The sequence below is a fragment of the Salvelinus sp. IW2-2015 genome, linkage group LG18 (assembly GCF_002910315.2).
Source record: "Salvelinus sp. IW2-2015 linkage group LG18, ASM291031v2, whole genome shotgun sequence".
Lineage (NCBI taxonomy): Eukaryota > Metazoa > Chordata > Actinopteri > Salmoniformes > Salmonidae > Salvelinus > Salvelinus sp. IW2-2015.
In genome coordinates this window covers 24,674,910-24,697,886 of record NC_036858.1, presented here as the reverse complement: position 1 = coordinate 24,697,886, position 22,977 = coordinate 24,674,910, and the positions used below count along the sequence as shown (strand labels likewise).

General features: G+C 40.5%; 1 protein-coding gene across 1 annotated transcript in view; it reads right to left on the bottom strand.

Moving 5' to 3' along the window:
- Window positions 1-895: 895 nt before the first annotated feature.
- LOC111977450 (stromal cell-derived factor 1) overlaps window positions 896-22,977 on the bottom strand; it is a 40,208-nt gene continuing 18,126 nt past the window's right edge. The window contains exons 3-4 of the mRNA XM_024006883.3: window positions 11,995-12,078; window positions 896-6,226 (exon numbers count right to left, since the gene is read on the bottom strand). Coding sequence (XP_023862651.1) covers window positions 6,199-6,226; window positions 11,995-12,078 — 112 coding nt within the window. The 3' untranslated portion in view covers window positions 896-6,198. The remainder of the gene's footprint in view (window positions 6,227-11,994; window positions 12,079-22,977) is intronic.

Here is a 22,977-nt window from a genome sequence, read left to right as displayed (position 1 = left end):
GAGTGTGCAAAGCTGTCATCAAAGCAAAGGGTGGCCACTTTGAAGAATCTAAAATATTAAATATATTTTGATTTGTTATTCTACAATGTAGAAAATAGTACAAATGAAGAAAAACCCTTGAATGAGTAGGTGTGTCCAAACTTTTGACCTGTACTGTATATGTCAACCGAAAGTCAATAGCATTGCTTTGGTGGTTATCATAATAACGTTCAGTGCATTCAACTACAGGTGGTTGGCTGGGTGCTTAGGTTGTTTGTTAGATAGTATATATATATTTCATGTTGGCCCACAGTTGATTAGGCTACTCATATTGTTTAGTGAGTGCCCCTAGCGGTGCGTCTCTAGGGCGGCTGTGTTCACACTGCTACATTGCTAAATTGTAATTATTTCGCCACTATGGCCTATGTATTGCCTTACCTCCCTAATCTTACTTCATTTGCACACACTGTATATGGACTTTTCTATTGTGTTATTGACTGTACATTTGTTTATTCCTTGTGTAACTCTGCGTTTGTGTCGCACTGCTTTGCTTTATCTTGGCCAGGTCGCAGTTGTAAATGAGAACTTGTTCTCAACTTTTTATTTCACCTTTATTTAACCAGGTAGGAACCTGGTTAAATAAAGGTGAAATAAAAAAATAAATGAAAAATTGGCAAGATGGGCAGATAGTTAACACATACTGCTCTCACTGCTTGTAGGGTATTTTATATTCAAGCTTTGCTTGGGCAGTGAGTTACCCTGAAGGAGCAGAACCTATTTCATCAAGATTTGCATGAAAAGAGCAGGTGTTCATAATGTTTTCTACACTCAGTGTAGATTAACAATGTCATGAAAGCAACTTAATTTGAGTGTTGCCAATCACCCCCCATTTACTTTTAAAAAAAAGATGCAAACATAGAAATTAATACTTTTTATTCATGGTTAAAAGACTATGTTTAACTCAACAATATACAGTTTAACATTGAAATGATGTTACATCTAGCTCCTTCATAAGAACGTTGTGTGTTTGACGTATAAAAGAGTACATCTTTAACCTATGGAAAGATAAAGGTTCAAAATGAAAATGTGATGTCTCATACTTAAGATTATATATATGAAAAAGTACATTAAAAGTACCAAAAAATGTAAAGTAAAAAAGTACAAAAACAACAGTTGACTAATGTGGATCCTATTCTTGTTCTCATTATCACATTCTAAAGTTATGTATTGTTGCTAACTACTTTATTGAGGGATTTTTTTGTTGTTGCTATGACTGATATGTGGTTGTGTCACCCAGCTATCTTAAAGGTCAACTTTGGGCACAAAAAAGCCATCCAACTCCACCCCATTCTCCATTTTAAAACAGAAATGGGGTGTGACATTGGTGGGTCATTCTGGTCATGCGCGACGACCAACATAGCTAGTTTGTTAGCTAAGCTAGCCTCTGTAGCTAGCCAGTAACTTCTCCAGTATGTGTTGACGTAATTTCACAGGATTTGTTTTTGGATGGAAGCTGTAGAGATCGGTAAGAAATAGCACTTCTGTAGCCAAATATCTTATTCATCAAGTTTTTTCAAGCATTAAATGACCTGGTATGATGGTGCATTGATCAATGAATTGTTTAAAGACGTTTTTTATTTGATTTTGCCCAAAGTCGACCTTTTAAGATTCTGGATAAGTGTCTGCTAAATGACTAAAATGTAAATGAAAATTAATGAATATGTTGGACATAAAGTGCATCGGTATCCAAAATAACATACAGTATATGACATTTTAATAGGTAACCAAGCCACTCTATTCCACTAGATCAGGGATGGGCAACTTTGATGGGGGTGGGGGCCACACWTTTTTTTTTTACTCATCATGAGGGGACATAGTGGCTCGTGGGTCTGCATGCCCTCAATTCATGCCCTCTACTTATTTCACAGTGGGGCGGAGAGGAATTAACAGATTTACAGCTAATTTCCAGCAATAGGGTTTGCAGTTTTTAGTATGATGATCAATGGGCCATACCCCGGTCTGTAATACGACCATGCTTACTACAAGTTTAGATAGCTGGCTGCCAGACTAATTTAGCAATAATAAATACATTTGGGGAAAAAAAATCGCTGACATGGGCTAACTGAGTGACTGCTAATGCAAAAATTTCAAAATTGCACCTTGTGTATGCTATTATTCTAACTCTCAACAGTGAGTTGAGACCCCAACTGAGTCCCCCCCAATTAAAAAATGTAATTCAATTATTGGTCCCTGCACTACTTATACTGCTACTAATACTATCACACTACAACTGCTGATGAGATTATGACGTGTTCTATATTACCTCCTATAACATTGATTTTCATAGTGTGTGGTTTGCTAAATATGATACTTCATAAATTCCATAATGTTGCATGACACATTTACATGGTAGTCTGGCTGACAACAAACATGATTTGGTTAACCCACTGCATGTGTTTGACCAGAGTACATTACTGTATGAAAATCTCAATGTCAGAATTAAAGGGAAACCTGAACTACAAAGTTATTAGTCATCTGAGTGAACTATCCCTTTAATGTAATATGGATGTACTGTTATTTTAACAATCTGGGTTAACTGTTCCTTTAATAAAATCTGGACATACTGCTCCTTTAATGTTTCCAGAACTGTGACGGAGCTGCGGACCGCTACCCTCTCATTGGTCGCTCAATTAGCAGAGTTCTGACTCCAGGTGTTCTAGAATTTTCAGAGAGACCGGAAATGCAACAGCAGCATATCATTCCACATTATCTCTCATTGACCGTGTTCCCCTAACAGCTAAAACAGCCCACACGTTCACATACATACACCGACACACAAACAAACACACACATGCAGTGACCGGGTCATACATGGTCTCACTACCAGAGCCACAGTTATCAACCAACTGTTGACACCAAACATGACAACAACATTGTAATTATAATTCTAACTAGAGTCATTATCTTGGAACTTTTAGTGCCAATGTGTCGCTGACTGAAATTCTAAATCTCCAATGAATTTTGGCAAACAGTATATCTGTGTCTCTTCTGAAGCTGCTCGGAGAATAACATCTAGACTCTTTTCACATTAAGACTGTTTATATAAAATACTTCAACATGCAGCATGGCTGGATACCAAACAAAAAGTATTGGTTGATTGGGTACTAGACCTGGATGTCCAATCACTCCTGTGTGTAGACATAGGCAGACATAGGCTCAATCCCAATACCCCCCTATAGCCCTACCCCTCCATTTTGTGCAATCCCTCAATCCTCATCGAGTCGTAGTGCTGTTCCAATTCAACTTTGAGGGGTAGTGCCTTTTCAGCCCTCTAGTTTGGGGTGGCAGGTAGCCTAGTGGTAAGAGTGGTGGGCCAATAACCGAAAGGTTGCTAGGGCCAATAACCGAAAGGTTGCTGGATCAAATCCCTGAGCTGACAAGGTAGAAATCTGTCATTTTGCCCCTGAACAAGACAGTTAACCCACTGTTCCCTGGTAAGCTGTCATTGTAAATACGAATGTGTTCTTAACTGACTTGCCTAGTGAAATAAAAAAAGATTTAGTTGGCCCTCCAAACGAAGGAAATTGAGATGCATGATTACTTCATAATGAATCGTGCAAAACATTTACAGTTCAGAGAAATATGTTAGTTAATCTAGAGACATGTGATTCTGCATATTTTAAGTCAAAGTTAATTCACGAAAATCTACTTATTAACAAGCTATCTAGCTGACTCGCTAACATTAGTCAACTAGCTATACATTTAGCTTGCTATATGGGCGTTTGACATTTGTATGAATTGTAATTTGTGTTGTTTAATGTTTTAGGGAATCCTGAACAATCCAGCCTGTCATCTTGTGAAATCCAGCTGATGTAAAGAATCTAGCTAGCTAACTAACTACCTGGCTAACTTTACTGCAAATTGAATGTAGAATGTTTGTAATTTTGCCTTTATTAAAAAATATTTCAAAGTCAGTCACTTTATTGTAGTAACGTAACATTAACGTTAGAGATTGAAGATATTTGCCAATGCAGGTAACGTAGCAGCAGGGCTTGGAACCAGTTCAGGGAACAGAACTGAAAAGTGAAAAAAATATATAAAAAAATAAAGAAGCATAAATGAAACCTGGAACGAAAGTGATCCATACTGTTCCGAAACAGAAACATTATTTTAAAAGCATTGGTTAATAACGTTATTTACATTCCAAGCAGTTTTTTTCTAGTCCCACAACAAAGTGCCTATGCAAAGCCCTCTCTCTTTCACTTATTTCAGTGTCTGCCTGCAACCTGCCACTCACCCCACCGAAGCATAGGCTACTGCACTGCCATTACAAGCTTGATTCAGAAGATAGGGAGAGAGATTAATTAGCTAGAGAATTGGTAAACTTTTTCAATGCTAGTTAAGGATACTATATGCCTAGTTAGCATGTTTTATTAACTACAAAAGGTAAGACGTGTTTTTAATTCTCATGCCACTGCACACACAAGCTTGTTAGCTAGCTAGCTCAAAGGACATTCAAAGTTTGTCTTTAGAAGTCGCTCCTCCTAGACATAATTCTGTGGAGATAATGCATGTCATGACAAGATTCCCAGCGCTCCAAGCCTCCTCCTCAACCCTCTCTCCCCACCTGCAAAATTTCAGTCGCATTTTGCGCCTTAGGCTACACTTGTCTGTCCATCATGCATGTCAACAACTAGCCTACCTGCTCTATCCGCACTGATTGGTGATTATTTGACCCTACTGGTCATCTATGAACATTTGAACATCTTGAAGAACCATCTGGCTTAATGACCATGTACTCGTATAATCTCCACCCGGCACAGCCAGAAGAGGACTGGCCACCCTTCAGAGCCTGGTTCCTCTATAGGTTCCTGCCTTTCTAGGGAGTTTTTCCTAGCCACCGTGCTTCAACATCTGCATTGCTTGCTGTTTGGGGTCTTAGGCTGGGTTTCTGTATAAGCACTTTGACATCTGCTGATTGATTAAATGTTTTATTTTATTTTTTTTTATGTTGATTTCACAGGTTAAAAACGAATAGAAAGGAACGATATAAAATCAGTCCTTTCTTTTGGTTCAAACCGGTTCAGAACTGTATTTTTCCAATCGGAACAGTGGAACGAAACAAAAAAATGGTGGTTCAGAATAAAGAGATTGGAAAATAATTTTGGTTCCAATCCCTGCGTAGCAGTAGCTAACTTTTTCTTCCTTATTGTGTGCAGTGGAGGATAAAAATACCTGTATGCTATGGATGTGTAGCTATGTAGCCGATCTGTGTATGGACCCTGAAAACGTTTGGTATAAATATTAGTTGAGAACAGTTGTTTTAATTGTTCTAGCTAAAGTGCCTTCACTGGTAATGACTGTGAAGGAAATGTGACTGTTAAACCGCTATGGAATAAAAGTCCTGCTTCTGTACTACTGCTGTTCTCATTTGTTGCTTATATGGTAAGTACATATTTGTTGCATGAGAAATATAAGGAAAGTTATTACTGCAGCCAGTATAGGCATTCTGAAAAACACAAGGTTCATCATCAATGAATTACGTGGTGCCCGTGGCCGTTTCTGATGTGCGCAAGTGATGTAGCGATGTCCCATTCCCAAGTGTTATTATAGCTCTCCCTACCACTAGTTGCTCCATTTGAGTGCCACTCCCCCACCGAGGGACACTCGAAAACGAGGGGGAGGGCTAAGGGTAGTATGTTCTAGTGGCTCTGCCATGCATGTGTGAACACCTCCATGCCCCTTGGATCTTTCCCAGAATGTACTGTTGAACCTTGTACACTCCCCAGAACAAGCTGATAAAGTTGGATTGAGGCTTGAATCCTGTCATGAATCCTTCCTCTCTCACCATCTCAGCCCCATCAATGCCTACTTTAAGCCCAGTCCTAACTCCTGAATGACAGAGAAGCCAGTGGCCAAAACAGCAACAAAAAATTGCTCTTTACTGATGAAATAGTATAAGAAAAAATGGTATATACATAATTGATAAAAACATACACTCACACAGATATAATTGCACTTGGCACTAGCAGGGGTGGAGTCTATAAGGGGTGCAGGTGGTGATGGTAACAGGGGTGGTGGTTTTGGAAAGCCGTGGGTTGGATGGTTCCGCGATGGACAGGATAAGTGCTGTTCAGCGTGCGTGACGGGAGAGTACATGTTACATATTACAAGCTACACGTCTCATGTTACATATCTGTTGGTCTTCCTGCGGGCTCTCTAGTTGGTCTGCTTGGATTTCTTCATCCTGAAAGAACAAAACAGAGTATGAATATAAGACAGTTAACAGAGCCATCAATTTTTTTCCTGTTTCCTCCCTGTGAGTTCAGGTCAACCACTTGACTGATGTGCCACTGTTTTTAGATTAATGACTATTTGTTTTAGTTATAGTCTGCCTCCCAGAGTTATACTTGTCACATCTGCTACACCCTCTGGTGGTCATCCGGTGTCCTCTTGACCTGCAGTTCTCTCTCTCTCTCTTTAAAATGTGTGAAGATGTGTCTTCAGCATAATTTGAAATTCACGAGTAAAGATTTGCATGTACTCACTGTGTGCAATAATATTGTTGAACATTATTTTTGAATGACTACCTCATCTCTGTACCCAACACATACAATAATCTGTAAGGTCCCTCAGTCGAGCAGTGAATTTCAAACACTCATTTAACCACAAAGACCAGAGAGGTTTTCCAGTGCCTCGCAAAGAAGGGCACCTATTGGTAGATGGGTAAACATAAAAAAGCAGACATTGAATATCACTTTGAGCATGGTGAATCAATACCGCCAGTCGCTACAAAGACACAGCCGTCCTTCCTAACTCCGTTGCTGGAGAGGAAGGAAACCTCTCAGGAATTTCACCATGAGGCCAATGGTGACTTTTAATCAGTTAGAGATTAATGGCTGTGATAGGAAAAAAACTGAGGATGGATCAACAATATTGTAGTGACTCCACAATACTAACCTAAATGACAGAGTGAAACGAAGGAAGCCTGTGCAGAATAAAAAATATTCCAAAACATGCATCCTGTTTGCAATAAGGCACTAAAGCAAATAAAATGTGGCAAAAAATGTACTTTATGTCCTGAATACAAAGCATTATGTTTGGGGCAAATCCAACACATCACTGGGTAGCATTCAAAATATTTTCCAACATGGTGATGGCTGCATTATGTTATGTGTATGCTTTTCATTGGCAAGGACTAGGGAGTTTTTTGGGGGGATAAAAAATAAACTAAATAGAGCTGGGAGACAGTCACCTTTTCAGCAGGACAATAACCTGAAATCCAAGGCCAAATATACACTGTAGTTGCTTAACATGATGACATTGAATGTTCCTGAGTGGCCTTGTTAAAGTTTTGACTTAAATCGGCTTGAAAACCTATGGCAAGACTTGAAAATGGCTGTCTAACAATGATCAACAACAAACTTGACAGAGCTTGAATCATTTTTAAAAGAATGATGTGCAAATGTTGTACAATCCTGGTGCGCAAAACTCTTAGATTTACCCAAAAAGACTCACAGCTGTAATCGTTGCCGAATGTGATTCTAACATGTATTGACTCAGGGGTGTGAAAATGTATGTAAATTATATATATGCTGTATTTAATTTTCAATACATTTGYAAAAAATTCTAAAAACATGTTTTCACTTTGTCATTATGGGGTATTGTGTGTAGATGGGTGAGATTTTTGTATTTTTTTAAAATACATTTTGAATTCAGGCTGTATGACATCAAAATGTGTAATACAGAGTCTTGCAAAAGTATTCATCCCCCTTGGCGTGTTCCCTATTTTGTTGCATTACAACCTGTAATTTAAATATATTTTTATTTGGATTTCATGTAATGGACAAACACAAAATAGTCAAAATTGGTGAAGTGAAATGATTTTTTATTTATTGTTTCAGTATAATAAAAAACAGAAAAGTGGTGCGTTCATATGTATTCACCCCTTTCTATGAAGCACCTAAATAAGATCTGGTGCAACCAATTACCTTCAGAAGTCACATAATTAGTTAAATAAAGTCCACCTGTGTGCAATCTAAGTGTCACATGATCTCAGTATATATACACCTGTCCTGTAAGGCATGCAATACAACAAAACAAGGGGCACCACCAAGCAAGGGGTACTATGAAGACCAAGGAGCTCACCAAACAGGTCAGGGACAAAGTTGTGGAGAAGTACAGATCAGAGTTGGGTTTTTTTTTTAAATACCAGAAACTTTGAACATCCCACGGAGCACCATTACATCTATTATTAAAAAAATATAAAGAATATGGCATCACAACAAACCTACCAAGAGAGGGCTGCCCACCAAAACTCACGGACCAGGCAAGGAGGGCATTAATCAGAGAGGCAACAAAGAGACCGAAGATAACCCTGAAGGAACTGCAAAGCTCCAAATCAAATCAGCGGAAATTGGAGTATCTGTTCATAGGACCACTTTAAGCCGTACACTCCACAGAGCTGGGCTTTATGGAAGAGTGTCCAGAAAAAAATAAGAACACGTATTCCCGATGACCGAGTTCAAAGTAAAGGCAAAGTCGAGAACACATATACATAACATAGACGTCAGGTAGCTATATTTATAACATAGATGGTAATTGAATGGCATAGATGGTAAATGAACTTGACATCATGTCAGAGCAAGATTTGTGCTCATGTTTGAGGAAGTTTTAATTATGTGGGTGCGTCTCTAATTAGTATTCCTCTCTTAACCCTTACAGAGGAAGAAAACATATACAGTGGGGTCCAAAATTATTGACACCCTTGTATTGACACCCTTGATAAAGAGCAAAAATGAATGTATAAAATAAATAAAATACTGAGCTTTATACCATGGCATTGTTGAATATTCATTTCTGATTGTCTTGAAGGGCATTCTAGAGTGTGCATTATTTCCCTCTAACACACGGCATATCAGCACAGTAGAATTCAATGGCTATAGTTCATTCTTCTTTCATTCTTTCATTCTTAAGCTGCTTGAAAGCAAATGTCGAATTTAAAAAATATATATATTTTTTATTTTTTATTTTTTTWAAATTGTTATCGAAATACATTTTCATAACAGCAAGCTAGGACTGATGGTTTGGTTACCACGGCAACTACAGTAGCTATCTAGTAAACTTGCTAGCTACTTCAGTAGATGTTGAATCCAATCAATCAAATCGATTCATGAAGCCCTTTTCAGCCGATGTCACAAAGTGCTATACAGAAACCCAGCCTAAAACCCCAAACAGCAAGCAATGCAGATGTAGAAGCACGGTGGCTAGGAAAAACTCCCTAGAACATATTTATACCGGCAAATTAATTAAACTATAGCCATGGTAGGGACAATCAACTCAGGGTTCTATGCGATCTCTGGAAACTAATGCAACTACGTGGAAGGTCAGTTCCACTCTGCTAGCGTGTCGTTGGACACACCTTCCACGTCGTTCATTATTTTCCATAGAATGCATAGCCCCTCATTGATTATCCCTTACATAGTGCATGCAACAAAAAAAAGAGGTAAAATAATATTATTTTGTACTAATACAATTGCTCAGAGAAAGAGATGTTGCTTCACAAAATGATTGACACCCTGTTTCCATTACCTTTCAAGGGACCCAGGACCAGTAGAAGCAAATAACCCCATAACATCAAAGATCCACCACCATATTTTAGAGTAGGTACCCAGCAAACCAAAAAAAATTCTGTGAAAGTTCCCAGAACATTCGTTAGTTTACAGCAAATGTYTTCATAACACAAAAACTGTCCAGGTGTGCTGGTGATTGTACAATGTTTATATAAAACATTCGCCTGACATTGCAAGAACATTCTCAGAACACATTTAGTCTGTTCTTTAAAAGGTTCCCAGAATGCTTCATTAGGTTGTGGGAACAGTCTGGTGGGAACATTTAGGGGACATCACGAACGATATATTCCCAAAACACAAAAACTGTCCATTCGTGTGGAGGATATTGTTTCTTTTAGGGTGCAAAAACATATGTGTTCAAGCTATCCTGAATGTGACCAGACCATCTGATTTAGTTCAATGTAAAATGTCTTACTGTTTTTGTAGAGCAGTCTGTGGCTGAGAGCCCAATCCTAATCATTTCATATTTGCAAAGATAACTCTTACTTTCCCCTGAATCATGTAGCCTAGGCCTATGAATGTCAATGGCAGACGTCCGTGAAAATTGGGATTTACACATGTATGCAGATCAATACCAGATTCGGCCATGAGCGTGTACTACTTTACTACTGTATGATTTGGAGAATTAAAATATATATATATATTCTACCTTTATTTAACTAGGCAAGTCAGTTAACTTCTTATGGCTGCAGGGGCAGTATTGAGTAGCTTGGATGAAAGGTGCACAGAGGTGCCCAGAGTAAACGGCCTGCTCCTCAGTCATAGTTGCTAATATTTGCATATTATTATTAGTATTGGATAGAAAACACTCTGAAGTTTCTAAAAATGTTTGAATTATGTCTGTGAGTATAACAGAACTCATATGGCAGGCAAAAACCTGAGAAGTTCCACTTCCTGTTTGGATTTTTTCTGGGGTGGCAGATTTTCAACCAAGCTCTCATTGAAATTRCRGCGAGATATTGATGAGTTTTCACTTCCTACGGCTTCCACTAGATGTCAACAGTCAATAGAACTTTGTCTGATGACTCTAATGTGAAGGGGGGCCGACGGAGACAGGAATTAGTCACCACTGCCACGAGCTGACCATGCTTTGACCATGCGCGTTCACGTGATAGGCAGCTCCGTTCCATCGCTCAACTGAAGTCAATCTAATTCTCCGGGTTGGAACGTTATTCAAGATGTATGTTAACAACATTCTAAAGATTGATTCAGTACATCGTTTGACATGTTTCTACTGACTGTTGGAACTTTTGGACATTTCGTCACGTTATAGTGGACGCGCTTTGTGACTTTGGAATTGTTTACCAAACGCGCTAACCAAAGTAGCTAATTGGACATAAATAACGGACATTATCGAACAAATCAAGCATTTATTGTGGACCTGGGATTCCTAGGACTGCATTCTGATGAAGTTCATCAAAGGTACGGAAACATTTATCATGTATTTTCTGGTTTCTGTTGACTCCAACATTTGGCTATTGTTCTGAGCGCTGTCTCAGATTATTGCATGATTTGCTTTTTCCGTAAAGTTTTTTTTTTTAAATCTGACACAGCAGTTGCATTAAGGAGAGGTATATCTATAATTCCATGTGTATAACTTGTATTATCATCTACATTTATGATGAGTATTTCTCGTTTGAAATGATGTGGCTATGCAAAATCACTTGATGTTTTTGGAACTAGTGAATGTAACGCACCAATGTAAACTCTGATTTTTTGATATAAATATGAACTTTATCAAACAATACATGCATGTTTTGTCTGATAACATGAAGTCATATGAGTGTCATCTGATGAAGATCAAAGGTTAGTGATTAATTTTATCTCTATTTCTGCTTTTTGTGACTGCTATATTTCTCTGGAAAAATGGCTGTGCTTATTGTGGTTTGGTGGTGACCTAACAATCGTTTGTAGTGCTTTCGCTGAAAAGCATATTTCAAAATCAGACACTTTGGTGGGATTAACAACAAGATTACCTTTAAAATTATATAAAACACATGTATGTTTGAGGAATTTTAATTATGAGATTTCTGTTTGAATTTGGCGCCCTGCACTTTCACTGGCTGTTGTCATATCGATCCCGTTAGCGGGATGCAGCCATAAGAAGGACACATTCTTATTTTCAATGACTGCCTAGAAACAGTTGGTTAACAGCCAGGGGCAGAACAACAGATTTGTACCTTGTCAGCACAGGGATTCGAACTTGCAACCTTTCAGTTACTAGTCCAACGCTCTAACCACTAGGCTACCCTGCCGCCCCAGAATAGGGTGAATGACATTTTCAGGAAGACTGTAATTTTCCGTTACTCTCAGATACCATGTCTCTGTGTAGACATGAAGAGAATACTTTTTAGGTTACAGGTTCTCTCAAGGGGTTTCTTACTTGTTGAGGGCGTTATTCAGGTACTGCTGCAGCCACTTGGTCTCAGGGTTGATACAAACCTCCTTGTGGTTCTTCAGCTTGGCACTAAGAAGAGAGAAAAGAGAGAGGGGTAAGATTAATTGAGAGGGATGAGATTGATCGTTTCTGGTGCCCTGTTCCATTCCAGCACAGACTGGCTCAATTCCACCTCCATTCAAACCACATTTATATGTAGTAACATGGAAAGCTGTGTATATGCACTGTTGAGGAGAGCTTGCAAGTAAGAATTTTACTGCACCGTTTTACTGCACCTGTATCCTGTGCACGTGACCAATAAACATTGATTTGATATCTAACATCTACATGTGCTTATCTCTTAAACCAACCCTTGAGCAACTGAGCTGCATTCAGACTTGGAGTTCTGAATGGGGGAGATATCTCTCTACATAAGCCATGGTTCTCGATATCTATATACAGTAACTGACTTAGTCAATAAACGTTAGTGTTACATAAATTGGCTGAACTCCACATTTCCTCCATATGTTTACCGGGTAAAGCTATGCTGGTCTGTCATCACCCCAGGTACATTCCATTGTTCTTATGTGTGTTCCCCAACCCCTATCCTCACACACCATTATCATGTTATCGCCTATCTGCCCTAGGCTAGAAGATTGAATTACCACTACCTTCTAAGTTTTACACAGTGACAACTGTGCATTTGGCTGTTTAGATAAAGAGATCCAGTCAATCTGTCACTCATAATGCTATCAACTAGTTAATTCCTCATCCCTATCCCTGTTTCCAGTGTTAAATAGTTCCCTGGGAGGAGATATGTTTCAAATGTAGCCAGGAATTCTACAGATAAACACATTAGAGAAGTGGAGATTTAAAGGCGTCACAGATTCTATTTACTGGAGACGTTTAAGCATTATGTTGTATTGGTTTTAATGATAGACAGTTCAAGATTGGTATTTAAAGGGATCCATGATCCATCCCCTCTTGCCCTTTGACGGAATAACCCTAACCATGTACCTATTGGCTATTTCCAGAATAATCTGTGGCAATTGGCTTAGTCCAGAATAACCCTAATCTATTTGCAGATGGGTCATGGGTTAGATCATGTGTCTCTCTGGGGGGTCAATGCTTGAAGTGTGTAGTACACATGTTATGAACACATGTTTTTCTTTTCCAAGATGGCATAGCAGTGGGGATGTCTGTTTTGATTGTCTTGTCCCGTCCCTTGCATATATCGTTTTTCTTTATAGATTTGATTTATTTATTTAAAATCTCATTTTCCATCTACGGACTGAACATACTCTCCTGCAACCCGCCTCACCCAATGTGGTATGGATCTGATATTTTTACACTTTTGAACCGGAAACCTCCTTCTGAAGCTAGCCAGCTAACTAGCTACAAGCTAGGACTCAGTTAGCCACTGCTAGCGGTCATCGCCGTTAATTAACTCGGACTGCCAGCCTCAGCCCGGGCAACTCTTGCCAGCCTGCACAGTGCGATATCTACCCAGAGCATATCGGACTGCTTTTCTCTACCACATCTCCGAATTCCTACCGCAAGCTCTGAACCTTTACTCCAGATCATCGCAGCTAGCTAGCTGCTATCCGAGTCGCTACCCCTGTCTAACGTCTCTGTCCCGAAGCAAGCACCAGTTAGCCTGGAGCTAGCCTCGAGCTAGGCCCTTCTCCTGGCTAGCTGAAGAATTCCATCAGATAATTCCTGGGCTTCAATACCTCTTCTGCCAATTGGCCTGGACCTTTTGCTGCCGACACGGAGCCCCGTCGATCCATCACGACTGGTCTGCCGACATAACAGTCCGAGGGGGTTTCAGACTCTCCCATTGCGACGTCCCCCTGAGGCTCATCTGCAAGCATGCTTCCAGCCCCGGCCTGCTAGCTGTCTGAATCGCCACGCCTCCAGCTCGCCTAGCTACTCAGTGGACCCTATGATCACTCGGCTACACATGCCTCTCCCTAATGTCAATATGCCTTGTCAACTGCTGTTTTGGTTAGTAATTTTGTCTTATTTCACTGTAGATTCTCCAGCCCTGCTCAATATGTCTTAGCTAGCCCTTATGTTCCACCCCACACACATGCAGTTACCGCACCTGACTTAAATGGTGCCTTTAGAGGCAACACCTCTCTCATCGTCACTCAATGCTTACCTCCACTGTACTCACATCCTACCATACCCTTGTCTGTACATTATGCCTTGAATCTATTCTTCCGTGACCAGAAACCTGCTCCTTTTACTCTCTGTTCCGAACGCACTAGACGACCAGTTCTTTTAGCCTGTAACCGTACTCTTATGCTACTCCTCCTTTGTTCCTCTGGTGATGTAGAGGTTAACCCAGGCCCTGCAGCCCCCAGCATCACTCCCATTCCCCAGGCCCTCTCATTTGTTGACTTTTGTAACCATAAAAGCATTGATTTCATGCATGTTACCATTAGAAGCCTCCTCCCTAAGTTTGTTTTCCTCACTGCTTTTAGCACACTCCCCTAACCCAGATGTCCTAGCAGTGTCTGAATCCTGGCTTAGGAAGGCCACCAAAAATCCAGAAACTTCCATCCCTAACTATAACATTTTCCGACAAGATAGAACTGCCAAAGGGGGCGGAGTTGCAATCTACTGCAGATATAGCCTGCAGAGTTCTGTCATTACTATCCAGGTCTGTGCCCAAACAATTTGGGCTTCTACTTTTAAAAATCCACCTTTCCAGAAACAAGTCTCTCACCGGTGCCGCTTGTTATAGACCCCCCTCGGCCCCCAGTTATGGCCTGGACACCAAATGTGAATTGACCGCCCCCTATCTATCTTCAGAGTTCATACTGTTAGGTGACCTAAACTGGGACATGCTTAACACCACGGCCATCCTACAATCTAAGTTTGAGGGCATCTATCTCACACAAATCATCAAGGAACCTACCAGGTACAACCCTAAATCCGTAACCATGGGGCACCCTCTTAGATATCATCCTGACCAACCTGCCCTCTAAATACACCTCTGCTGTCTTCAACCAGGATCTCAGCGATCACTGCCTCATTGCCTGCGTGCGTAATGGGTACACGGTCAAGCGACAACCCCTCATCACTGTCAAACACTCCCTAAAACACTTCAGCGAGCAGGGCTTTCTAAATCGACCTGGCCCAGGTATCCTGGAAGGATATTGACCTCATCTCGTCAGTAGAGGATGCCTGGTCGCTCTTCAAAAGTGCTTTCCACTCCATCTTAAATAAGCATGCCCCATTCAAAAAATGTAGAACTAAGAACAGATAAAGCCCTTGGTTCACCCCAGACTTGACTGCCCTTGACCAGCATAAAAATATCATGTGACGTACGGCATTAGCATCAAATAGCCCCCGCGATATGCAACATATCGAAGACAGGAACCAATATACTCAGTCAGTTAGGAAAGCAAACTATAGTTTTGGCAAGTCGATTAGGGCATTTCCTTGTGCATGACACAAGTAATTTTTCCAACAATTGTTTCCTGTCAGATTATTTCACTATCACAATTCCAGTGGGTCAGAAGTTTATCCTATCCAATACATAGGCTAATTGACATAATTTGAGTCAATTGGAGGTGTACCTGTGGAAGGCCTACCTTCAAACTCAGTGTATCTTTGCTTGACATCATGGGAAAATAAAAATAAATCAGCCAAGACCTCATAAAAAAAAAAGTGGACCTCCACAAGTCTGGTTCATCCTTGGGAGCAATTTCCAAACACCTGAAGGTATAACGTTCATCTGTACAAACAATAGTACGCAAGTATAAACACCATGGGACCACGCAGCCATCATACCACTCAGGAAGGAGACGCGTTCTGTCTCCTAGAAATGAACGTACTTTCGTGCGAAAAGTGCGAATCATTCCAAGAACAACAGCAAAGGACCTTGTGAAGTTGCTGGAGGAAACCGGTACAAAAGTATCTGTATCCACAGTAAAACAAGTCCTATACTGACATAACCTGAAAGGCCACTCAGCAAGGAAGAAGCCACTGCTTCAAATCCGCCATAAAAAGCCAGACTATGGTTGGCAACTGCACATGGGGACAAAGATCGTACTTTTTGGAGAAATGTCCTCTGGTCTGATGAAACAAAAATAGAACTGTTTGGCCATAATGACCATCGTTATGTTTGGAGGAAAAAGGGGGAAGCTTGCAAGCCGAAGAACACCATCCCAGCCACGAAGCACGGGGGTGGCAGCATCATGTTGTGGGGGTGCTTTGCTGCGGGAGGGACTGGTGCACTTCACAAAATGGATGGCATCATGAGGTAGGAAAATTATGTGGATATATTGAAGCAACATCTCAAGACATCAGTCAGGAGGAGGTTAAAGCTTGGTCGCAAATGGGTCTTCCGAATGAACAATGACCCCAAGCATACTTCCAAAGTTGTAGCAAGATGGCTTAAGGACAACAAAGTCAAGGTATTGGAGTGGCCATCACAAAGTCTTGACCCCAATCCTATAGAACATTTGTGGGCAGAACAGAAAAAGTGTGTGCGAGCAAGGAGGCCTACAAACCTGACTCAGTTACACCAGCTCTGTCAGGGGGAATGGGTCAAAATTCACCCAACTTATTGTGGGAAGCTTGTGGAAGGCTACCCAAAACGTTTGACCCTGGGAATGTGATGAAATAAATAAAAGCTGAAATAAATCATTCTCTCAACAATTATTCTGACATATCACATTCTTAAAATAAAGTGATCTAACTGACCTAAGACACAGACTTTTTACTAGGATTAAATGTCAGGAATTGTGAAAAACTGAGTTTAAATGATTTGGCTAAGGTGTATGTAAACTTCCGACTTGAACTGTATATTTTACGGACACAGTACATTTGACATTAGTTATCTTGGTGTTTTTAATCCCACACTTCAGCTCCACTCAACCCGTCCCATCTATTTCTGAACACGATCCAGTTTTTATTTCTTTTTGCGATATATTTTTCAACTGTGCAGTGATGTTTCACAAAAGTTCTAAACCTTTCTATTCTCATAGTTTCTACAGATTGTAAATTAAAGATGAAAATAGTTGCTGACATTATTATTATATTATTGATTGATTATGATTTTTCAAATGACCCAGCAGTGCTATTAGCTCCAGAGTTAGCTCCAGAAAAATGTTGCAATTCTTCAGCCATTCCTGAACCTGAGACCAAAAACAATCTACATATGGACAGCACCAAATCAAATGATCTAACGATTCTGTCTCTTCGCAGCAAAATCTCCAGAGCTGGGATGGTTTTCAGGACCCTGTCTTTCAAAGAGAAATTCGTAAAAATTTCACAGATCTTCATTGTAAAGGGTTTAAACACTGTTTCCCATGCTTGTTCAATGAACCATAAACAATTAATGAACATGCACTTGTGGAACGGTCGTTAAGACACTAACAGCTTATAGACGGTAGGAAATTAAGGTCACAGTTATGAAAACTTAGGACACTAAAGAGGCCTTTCTACTGACTCTGAAAAACACCAAAAGAATGATACCCAGGGTCACTGCTCAACTGCGTGAATATGCCTCTAGGCATGCTGCAAGGAGGCATGAGGACGTGGCCAGGGCAATAAATTGCAATGTCTGTACTGTGAGACGCCTAAGACAGCGCTATAGGGAGACAGGATGGACACCTGCACAGGATCGGTACATCAGAACATCACACCTGCGGGACAGGTACAGGATGGCAACAACAACTGCCCGAGTTACACGCACAATCCCTCCATCAGTGCTCAGACTGTCTGCAATAGGCTGAGAGAGGCTGGACTATGGGCTTGTGGGCCTGTTGTAAGGCAGGTCCTCACCAGACATCACTGTCAACAACATCGCCTATGGGCACAAACCCACCGTCGCTGGACCAGAAAGGACTGGCAAAAGTGCTCTTCACTGACGAGTCGCGTTTTTGTCTCAACAGGGGTGATGGTCGTATTCGCATTTATCATCAAAGGAATAAGCTTTACACCGAGGCCTGTACTCTGGAGCGGGATCAATTTGGAGGTGGTGGGTACGTCATGGTCTGTGGCGGTGTGTCACAGCATCATCGGACTGAGCTTGTTGTCATTGCAGACAATCTCAACGCTGTGCATTACAGGGAAGACATCCTCCCTCATGTGGTACCCTTCCTGCAGGCTCATCCTGACATGACCCTCCAGCATAACAATGCCACCAGCCATACTGCTCGTTCTGTGCATGATTTCCTGCAAGACAGGAATGTCAGTGTTCTGCCATGGCCAGCAAAGAGCCCAGATTTCAATTCCATCGAGCACATCTGGGACCTGTTGGATCGGCGGGTGAGGGCTAGGGCCATTCCCCCCAGAAATGTCCGGGAACTTGCAAGTGCCTTGGTGGAAGAGTGGGGTAACATCTCACAGCAAGAACTGGCAAATTTGGTGCAGTCCATGAGGAGAAGATGCACTGCAGTACTTAATGCAGCTGGTGGCCACACCAGATACTGACTGTTAATTTTGACCCCCCCCCCTTCTGTTAGTCACATGTCTGTGGCACTTGTTCAGTTTATGTCTCAGTTGTTGAATCTTGTTATGTTCATACAAATATTTACACATGTTAAGTTTGCTGAAAATAAACGCAATTGACTGCGAGAGGACGTTTTCTTTTTTTGCTGAGTTTATTATATGTAACCACTCAAATTAATATGAACTGCTATGGACACAATCACTGACTTATTTTCATTTTGTCTACTTGCGCCATTCTTCAATCTTGTTTGGGATATATTTTAGTTGACACACCTGTGTGATGTATCTGATATACAGTGAATCTTGTTATGTTCATTCAAATATTTACACATGTTAAGTTTGCTGAAAATAAGCTCAGTTGACAGTGAGAGGATGTTTATTTTTATAACAGTTCATACATCATGTGCCATGGAATCGGTACATCGAAAAACTCTTCAACTATTTTGCAAACTATTGCACAGCTGTAAATGTTTTGGGTCCTGACATGAAACTGGTATACTTTTTTATTTTTCACAATTTTCTTTAACCAATTTTGGTCTTTAATGCTGAGCCGACAGACAAGTTACTTACTTTTTCCCCCTTCCTCTTGCCTCTTCCATTATTTGCGTTAATGCTGCAATTAGTTTGTTGTAATTTTGGGTAGAGCAGACATTTCCATATAGTTTTGTTAGCTGCATGTGTGACATATCTCCATCAGTACTATTTATTTTATAATTTACAAAAATCGTACTTTAAAAACAATATTAAATCAAAAAGTATTGTTTTTTAATCGATTAGTATATTTGAGTTTAACCACAATATTTTTTGTATTATTTGTTCTGTCTTGTCAGGTGGATTATACTGAAATTGCAACCATCTTTCTTTGGCTTGTTTTAAAAACAGTGACTTTTCTGAGATAATTTTCCTTTACATGGTAGCAAGATCTTATCTATTTTGCTAACTTTCTATTAAAATGTACTGTACCGAGATCCTTTCTTTCAATCGGGATATGAATACCGAATAAATCCACATCACCGTCTGACCATTTTATTGGTAAACGACACGGTAATGTAAACGGGTTTTTTTGTGATCCAATATGTAATATAGTTCACTTGTCATAATTTGGTTTTAATCCAGAGAGGTTAGAAAAATTATCTAGATCCTTGATGAGGCTGTGGAGGGATCCAAATTGTGGATTTAAAAGAGAACATGAATCATCAGCATACAATGACACCTTTTTTTAAGGCCTGGATTTCTAGACCCTTTGATTTTATTGTTGGATCTGATTTTAATAGCTAACATTTCAATGACCATAATAAATGTAGATATGCCGATAGTGGACAACCTTGTTTTACTCCTCTTGACAGTTTAATACATTGAAGTAACCATTATTTACTATTTTAGACCTAGGGTTACTATACATAACTTTAACCCATTGTATAAGAGATTCCCCAAAATTTTTATATTTCAGGAATTTAAATATGAATTCCAGTCGTACTTTATCAAAAGCCTTTTCACTGTCAGCTATTAAATCCCAGATTTGTAATAGTGTTCTATTGTTTACAATACTTGTCTTATATTATCTCCAACGTATCATCCATGTAGAAAACCTGTCTGATTATGATGAATAATATCAAACAATAAAAATAAAAATATCTATGCAGAATAATTTTTGCATCACAACACTGAGTTTTAAGGGGCCTCCAATTTTTTAAATGGACTGGATCTTTATATTTACCACTTGGGTCATGTTTCAGTAATAATGAAATCAGACCTTGTTGAGTATCTAATTATCTACAATTTTATAGGAGTGGTTAAAACATGCTAATAACGGTCCTCTGAGTACATCAAAAAAGTTTTGGAATACAGTGGCTTGCAAAAGTATTCACCCCCCTTGGAATTCTTCCTATTTTGTTGCCTTACAACCTGGAATTAAAATATAGCCGATAATTAAGAGTTGAAACAGCAGGTCTGGGACAGGTTAGGGGTTCCTAAACGCAGGCAGAACAGTTGAAACTGGGACAGCAGCAAGGCCAGGTACTCTGGGACAGCAAGGAGTCATCATGCCCGGTAGTCCTGACGTATGGTCCTAGGCTCAGTTCCTCCGAGAGAGAGAAAGAAGAGAGAAGGAGAGAATTAGAGAGAGCCAAGATGTTCAAAATGTTCATAAATGACAAGCATGGTCAAATAGTAATCAGGAATAAATGTCAGTTGGCTTTTCATAGCCGATCATTAAGAGTTGACACAAGCAGGTCTGGGACAGTTAGGGGTTCCATAACTGCAGGCAGAACAGTTGAAACTGGACAAGCAGCAAGGCCAGGTGACTGGGGACAGCAAGGAGTCATCATGCCAGTAGTCCTGACGTATGGTCCTAGGGCTCAGGTCCCGAGAGAGAGAAAGAAAGAGAGAAGGAGAGAATAAGAGAGAGCATACTTAAATTCACACAGGACACTGGATAAGACAGGAAAAGTACTCCAGATATAACAAACTGGCCCTAGCCCCCGACACAAACTACTGCAGCATAAATACGGGGCTGAGACAGGAGGGGTCAGGAGACACTGTGGCCCCATCCGATGATATCCGGACAGGGCAAACAGGAAGGATATAACCCACATTGCCAAAGCACAGCCCCCACCACTAGAGGGATACCTTCAACCACCAACTTACCATCCTGAGACAAGGCCGAGTATAGCCACAAAGATCTCCGCCACAGCACAAACCAAGGGGGGCGCCAACCCAGACAGGAAGATCACGTCAGTAACTCAACCCACTCAAGTGACGCACCCCTCCTAGGGACGGCATGAAAAGCACAGTAAGCCAGTGACTCAGCCCCTGTAATAGGGTTAGGGTAGAGAATCCCAGTGGAGGGGAACCGCCAGGCAGAGACAGCAAGGGCGTTCGTTGCTCCAGAGCCTTTCCGTTCACCCTTCACACTCCTGGGCCAGACTACCACTCAATCATATGACCTACTGAAGATAAGTCTTCAGTAAAGACTTAACGTTTGAGACCGAGTCTGCGTCTCTCACATGGGAGGCAGACCATTCATAAAAATGGAGATCTATGGAGAAAGCCCTGCCTCCAGCTGTTTGCTTAGAAATTCTAGGACATTAGAGGCCTGCGTCTTGTGACCGTAGCGTACGTGTAGGTATGTACGGCAGGACCAACTCGGAAAGATAGTGGAGCAAGCCATGTACCGCTTTATAGGTTAACAGTAAAACCTTGAAATCAGCCCTTGCTTAACAGGAAGCCAGTGTAGGGAGCTAGACTGGAGTAATATGATCGAATATTTCTGTGTTCTAGTCAGGATTCTAGCAGCCGTTTTAGCACTAACTGAAGTTATTTTAGTGCTTTATCCGGGTAGCCGGAAAGGAGAGCATTGCAGTAGTCTAACCTAGAAGTAACAAATGCATGAATTATATTTTGCATCATTTTTGGACAGAAAATATCTGATTTTTGCAATGTTACGTAGATGGAAAAAAGCTGTCCTTGAAACAGTGTTGATATGTTCGTCAAAAGAGAGATCAGGGTCAAGAGTAACGCCGAGGTCCTTCACAGTTTATTTGAGACGACTTTACAACCATCAAGATTAATTGTCAGATTTAACAGAAGATCTCTTTGTTTCTTGGGACTTAGAACAAGCATCTCTTGTTTGTCCGAGTTTAAAAGTAGAACGTTTTCAGCCATCCACTTCCTTATGTCTGAAAACGGGCTTCTAGCGAGGGCAATTTTGGGGCTTCACCATGTTTCATTGAAATGTACAGCTGTGTGTCATCCGCATAGCAGTGAAAGTTAACATTATGTTTTCGAATAACATCCCAAGGGTAAAATAATAGTGCACATAGTGGTCCTAAAACGGAACTTGAGGAACACCGAAATGTACAGTTGATTTGTCAGAGGAAAAACCATTCACAGAGACAAACTGATATCTTTCCGACAGATAAGATCTAAACCAGGCCAGAACTTGTCCGTGTAGACCAATTTGGGTTTCCAGTCTCTCCAAAAGAATGTGGTGATCGATGGTGTCAAAGGCAGCACTAGGTTAGTAGCACGAGGACAGATGCAGAGCCTCGGTCTGACGCCATTAAAGGTCATTTCACCTTCACAAGTGAGTCTCAGTGCTATGATGGGGTCTAAACCAGACTGAAGCATTTCGTATACATTGTTTGTCTTCAGGAAGGCAGTGAGTTGCTGCGCAACAACTTTTTCAAAAATGTTGGAGGAATGGAAGAATTCGTATAGGCCGATAGTTTTTATATTTTCGGGTAAGGTTGGCTTTTTCAAGAGAGGCTTTATTATGCACTTTTAGTGAGTTTGGTAAAAATTGAACGGAAATGCTCCAACTTGAAGAAGTTGGAGCGTTTTGCCTTGAGAATGGACAAAAATCCAGTGGCTAGATGGCAATCTATAGAGACATGCCCCAGAGACTAGCAGCTGTAATGCTGTGAAAGTGGCTCACAAAGTATTGACTTATTTTGCATCTTCAAAGTGGAGGCATGTTGTTGTAAATCAATGATACAACCCCCCCAAAATCATTTTAAG